This window comes from Euleptes europaea, chromosome 10 (genome assembly GCF_029931775.1).
Source record: "Euleptes europaea isolate rEulEur1 chromosome 10, rEulEur1.hap1, whole genome shotgun sequence".
In the NCBI taxonomy this organism is placed as follows: Eukaryota; Metazoa; Chordata; class Lepidosauria; order Squamata; family Sphaerodactylidae; genus Euleptes; species Euleptes europaea.
The window spans coordinates 38718890-38724889 of record NC_079321.1 but is presented as its reverse complement, the minus strand read 5'-3'; the positions used below and the strand labels follow the sequence as shown (position 1 = coordinate 38724889).

The 6000-nt window shown below is 43.9% G+C and overlaps 1 protein-coding gene across 1 annotated transcript in view; it reads right to left on the bottom strand.

Annotated features, from left to right (window-relative positions):
• Positions 1–4393: 4393 nt before the first annotated feature.
• MCPH1 (microcephalin 1) overlaps positions 4394–6000 on the bottom strand; it is a 118845-nt gene continuing 117238 nt past the window's right edge. Inside the window, exons 14-15 of the mRNA XM_056856256.1 lie at positions 5649–5886; positions 4394–4532 (exon numbers count right to left, since the gene is read on the bottom strand). Of these exons, the coding sequence (XP_056712234.1) occupies positions 4471–4532; positions 5649–5886 (300 nt within the window). The 3' untranslated portion in view covers positions 4394–4470. The remainder of the gene's footprint in view (positions 4533–5648; positions 5887–6000) is intronic.

Below are 6000 nucleotides of genomic sequence, written 5' to 3'. Positions count from 1 at the left end.
CAGATTTTGATAAACACTTTGGGTTCATATACCCCGGCAGAAAGCTTCATAGTTAAAAAACAGAAGTTCTGGAGCACCAAGACAGTTGGGGAAATGTCTCCCCATCCCTTCCCAGAGGCAGTACAATAGACTGATGGACCCAGGTCTGCCTTGTATGCTCTAAATTCTTGACAGTGGCCACACCAGCAGCCCTGTAGAAGGGCAACTCTTAAGGAATGAATGGTCATTAGTGGAGCCAGAAGTGGAGCCAGGAAACCATCTCCACCTTTTCATTTGGAAGCGTTTAGCTTCTACTAAGATTTCTTTACAAGCAAAGATTTCTTTATAAACAAAAACCAGGCATCTAGCTTTGGGAATATCTCTTCTAGGCAGCGTAGGCAAATGCCAACTTCTATTGTGGTATAGTGGTTAGAGTGCTGGACTAAGATCTGAGAGACCCAGATACAAATCCCTACTCTGGTATGGAAGCTCACTAGGTGATCTTGAGGTAGTCATTGGTCTTTTATGCATGGTTTTTTCACTTGCTGTCACCCCTCCGACGACTTTGGGTCTTTGTTTGGATTATGCATGCCGTTTCCAACCATCAGAGGTCGCCTCGCTCTCCCCCTGCGTTTCCCTGCGTTTTGCCCACATTTTCAGGGACCTGTTTTATCTCAAATTTGAAACACAGGGGGAGAGCGAGGCGACCTCTAAGGGTCAGAAATGGTATGCATAATCAAAACAAAGACCCAAAGTCGTGGGAGGGGTGACTGCGAGGGAAACAGCCAGGCATAAAAGGCCATGCTCTCTGAGCCTCACCGGCTGTTGCTGTGAAAATAAAAATTGGTATGGGAAGAATCAAATTCAAATTTCAAATACCTTTATTGGCATAGTACAGTGGTCGGCAAATCGTGGCTCACGAGCCACATGCGGCTCTTTGGGCCCTTGAGTGCGGCTCTGGAAAGCGCCCTCCTCCTCCTCCCCCCATCACAGCGCGGCCGGGTTTTGCACACAGCGCTCAAGGGCAGGTGCGCCAAGGCGGGCGGCGGCATCCAATCAGCGGGTGGTTTTTTTTGCGCTGGTTTTGGCTGGTGGAGGAGGCCGAGGTGCTGAGGAGGGGCGGACGGCAGGACGGCCGGCCGGGGAGGGAAGGAAGGAGCCCAGGCGGCGGCAAGGAGGAGGAGGAGGTCGGGGGGGAAGCCATGTTTGATTCATGCATATTTTCCCTATCCAGATTCTCAAAACTCTGCATGGGGGTTATTGGCCATTTATGAATGGGAGATTTTGCCTTGGATTTGCCACTCAGATGCACATTTTCCCCATCCAGATTCTCAAAACTCAACAATAAGCCCCCCTGCAGAGCTTTGAGAATGCAGATGGGGAAAATGTGCATCTAGAGAGCGGCAAATCCAAGGCAAAACCTCCCGTGCATGAATGGTTGTTAAAAGGCGTTTTGGCTCTCAAAAGAAATCTCAATCGTTGTACTGTTGATATTTGGCTCTGTTGACTAATGAGTTTGCCGACCACTGGCATAGTACAATCTGCAGTGTATAAAAGGATAAAAGTTAAATGGGGAGAATCAGGTTGTAAGCTGTTGGGGAGAAGTAAAAAAGGTAAATGTCCCCTGTGCAAGCACCGGGTCATTCCTGACCCATGGGGTGATGTCATATTCCGACGTTTACTAGGCAGACTTTGTTTACGGGGTGGTTTGCCAGTGCCTTCCCCAGTCCTCTTCCCTTTACCCCCGGAAGGATGGAAGGCTGAGTCAACCTTGAGCCGGCTACCTGAAACCAACTTCCGTTGGAATCAAACGCAGGTCGTGAGCAGATCTTGGACTGCAGTACTGCAGCTTATCACTCTGCACCATGGGGGAGAAGAGCAGGGTATAAATATCTAAATAAATAAAATAAACAAATTGAAGGAGGAAAAGAGGCTTCTCCCTTTGCTCCCCAGATACTGAATGTAAAAAGCTACTACAACATTAGCATACAAAAAGGCATGTTGTTTTGTGGTAATGGGCAGACCCCAAAGGCTAGAATAAACAAGACTGACTATGAAAAGCTTCCCACAGGGGACAACTGAACAGGCCTGGAAAGCACGGAGAGAGCGATGAGAGAAACTGTACTATTCGCAGTAATGTATGAAATGAATTTGTATTGAATTTTTATCAAAAGAATTCTGAGCACTATCCCAGTTCCCACTGGATTCTGACATTACCCTTCTCCTTGTGCTGAATAGCACTTTGCACCCATGGCCTCCACTACCTTCCCTCAGCACTGATCCTGAGTTCGGAGCACCACACGACTCCAGAGTCTGTGTTCTGCTGCTGCCAATATCCAGTGAAAAAACCAGAATGAATGTCAAGAAAATGAATGTCATTGATTCTCAGTTTTAACAATGCTACATTATTTCTCCATTTATAGGAGAGATCCAGGAGGGTTCTTCACACATTACCTTTGGGTTCTTCACACATTACCTGTTAAGGTTAGGAACTGAAAATCTGATGGGTAAATAGCAACAAGCAGATTTTTTAAAATGTGCGTACTGTACACATTGCCTTGGTATAATCTGGCTGGTTGAGAATAAAGTTGGTGGCAAACTTGATTTATTTGTTTGTTTTTTATTTATTTTTTGCATTTATAGCATGCCTTCATTCCCAGCAAGCTGGGCTCAGAGCGGGTCACAACATTAAAATTCAGAAAAACATCAGATAAAACATACTTTATAACATTCTTTAAAATGACATACTCCAACCAATACAATAAAGCAAGATGGCATTCGTTATTACTAATCACAGGCACTGGAGAACCCTGGCCAGGCAGTGGACCCCCCCAAACCAAGTTGGGGGGAGAGGACGGGGAGGCCAGCAACGATGGTAATGGAGAAGAAGAACTTGTGGCTGCCCTCAGCTGTAGGCTTGGCAGAACAGTTGTTTTGCAATCCCTGCGGAATTCATTTAGGTCCCACAGGGCCCTGTTGTTACTTGGGAGACTGTTCCATCAGGCTGGGGCCAGGGCTGAAAAAGCCCTGGCCCTCCTTGAGGACAGCTGCACACTCTGCGGGCTGGGGATCACCAGTAAGTTGTTGGTCATCAAGAGTAAAGCTCTTGGTGGGGGGGGGGATACCAGGAGAGACGGTCCTGTTGTTGCTCTGTAATGGATGAATTAGAGAGCCAGAGTGGTGTAGTGGTTGAAGTGTCGGACTAGGATCTGGGAAACCCAGGTTCGAATCCCCACTCTGCCATGGAAACTTGCTGGGTGGTCTTGGGCCAGTCACAGACCACCAGGCAATGCAGGCAATGGCAAACCACCTCTGAACATTTCTTGCCTTGAAAACCCTGCGGGGTCGCCATAAGTCAGCTGTGACTTGACAGCCACAAAAAAAAAAAGTTAAATTGCTTCAGGTAATACATAGCTTTTGAACCCAGAACTCTTTCCCAAGCTGCATGCTTAGAAAATAAAATTGGGAGCAGGGAGAGGTGGGGAGAAAGAGAAAAAGAGGCTGGGTATGATGGAAAGCCAAATCAGGAGACTCTTAAGATGAAAATAAGATTATACCTCCTGCAGATGGAGAAATAGCATAACAATATTAAAGCCTGTAACAGATATACGTTCTGGTTAATAAATAATATCAGAACGGTTTAACAAAGAGGATCTAAGTATTAACCTATATTTACTACTAGTAGAAAATTCCCTTTGAAGCAGAAATTACCAGACTCCGTTAAATCCCTTGTAGATATCTTTATTAGTCTTCCACTGTAAAATCTCTTACATACGTGGATAATAAAAAACAGCAGCTATCCCAAGAGGTTGCATTATACACAGCTTGAGATTCATTTCAAATGAATTTATGAGAAAGCCAATTTGGAATGTTAGGTGACATAAATTAGTGATGACAGTTCTCTGTGTGTAAAACATTTATGAGGAGTCTAAAAAGTACACAAACTTTAAAAACATCATTGTAAAAATCATATTCCACTCTTTACCAGGAATTCTATGTTCGCATATCACTTGTTATTAAAATATTTCTATTCCAGTCCGTGGTATATTACTTACTAATAAAGGATTTCATGTGGTTGCCTGTTCATCATTTGCAGTTAAGTCTTCTGTTGGCCTCTGAAAAGTTCATATAAAGGCAGAGACTGGGTTTTTTCAAAAAATAAAAAGAATATTTGCTAGCATCTGCAACATCTTCAAAAATTATATGCTGATTTCATAAACATCAAATGAATCTGTTTGCAGTCCAGTACAATATCCAGTGAGTACACAAGACCTAAACCAACACGATTATGTTCAAACTCACAATTTTGGGATTGTCCAACTGTTATTTTAAGCAGGCACTGAGAGATCGACTGTAAGCCTCAGACTCACTGGCTCCTTTCCCTTTTTGGTTTATGGCGTTTTGCTGTGTATATTCTAATAATTCTTCTTGGCTTTATAAAATGTTTCAAGCCATTACATTTATAGTATAAAGCACGAGAGTGCTTAATTCCTAATCCGCGTTCTGAAATATATAACTTTCCAGAGGACAAATCTTATTCTGGATGACAGAATCTAGGAGAGGAAAAAATTATTTAGCATAATACAAATTTAGAAATTTACAAATCATCTCTTGGTTCTGTCATTTCCCCTAATATTTAAGTTGTACATTTTAACCCATTATCAAACCACCCTGTCAAACTTACCACACAGCTCAACAGTCATGTGACAAATGGCTACATAGTACTTTTAGCATTCAAAGTACTTCCCATGCATTATCAGGTAGGCATGGTATTATCATCTTCGTATTGCCGTTAGGGAGGGGCTGAGGCTTGAGCACTTCTTCCCTGGAACTTCCTTGTTGCAAGCATCAAAAGGGGAGATCCAGTGGACAACTGAACCAACTTCACACAGTGCATGCAATATCCAGCATCACAGGAGATCCCACATTTAAGTCGTTATGGGATTCCTGGGCTTAGCCACTCACCTCTGTTCTCTGTTGGCACATGGACCCCATGATCTGCTCTTATTCTCAATGTGCACAGAGAAGCATCTATGTGCAGTAATGCAGAAACCCAGGAAAGAACTGTGGTAGTTAAAACAGCAAGCACTAGCTCACATGGCCAGCTGAAGGCAAGCCACCACAACTTCTTCTTCGCCGCACACATCCCTATGATGACATGTAGTATATGGATCTAGCCCCAGCAGTTTCCCTCAGTGCAGAGGGCGAGATAAAGAACTCTGATGGTTCCAGAAAGTCCTGTAAACTATGTCAACATGTCACTTAGTTTATACTAACATTATTCCTAAGTGAAAGCAGGAAGACAGGCGGTTGATGAGGAAACCAAGTTTCTCATGTACAGAAAATTTCAGAGGGTAGCCATGTGGTTTTGCAGTATAACAGCTAGTAGACTAGTGCTACTGGACTTTAATCTAGCTGTTTGTGTATAGGAGGAACTAACTTTGTGAAGAAGCCTTCATGGGGCAAAATACAATTCAGTTAACACAGGAGTGAACAGAGGCAGTGCTGCCCTTACTGAAAGAGTTAAGAGCAAATATTGGTACAATTTTAGAATCATAGAGTTGGAAGGGACCACCAGGGTCATCAAGTCCAACCCCCTGCATAATGCAGGAAATTCACAACTACCCTCCCCCCCATACCCCTAGTGACCAGAAGAGGGTTTCTCTTACCTAGTATCCATTTTTCTGACAAACATTGTATCTCTGCATGCTTTCCAACCTTGCATTTGCCAATGCAGATTTCAGCCTGGCGGAGAGTTTTGCACACTCTGCCTCCACAAAGCTCAATCAGCTCACAGAGTTTCTCAAAGGGTGGCTGGCTGGTAAGAGAGACAAACATCACAGGCTGACCCGAAAAGAGCTTCTGGTGACATTCTCTATTTGATAGGTGGTGCTGAACTCGACAGATCTGTTTGGGGGGGGCGGGGGGAGAGACAAAACCCAAAAGATTTTATTTTGGCACTACTACATATAAAAGGATACAAGCACCACCCATTCATATTCTCCAGTTTTAAAAATAGCG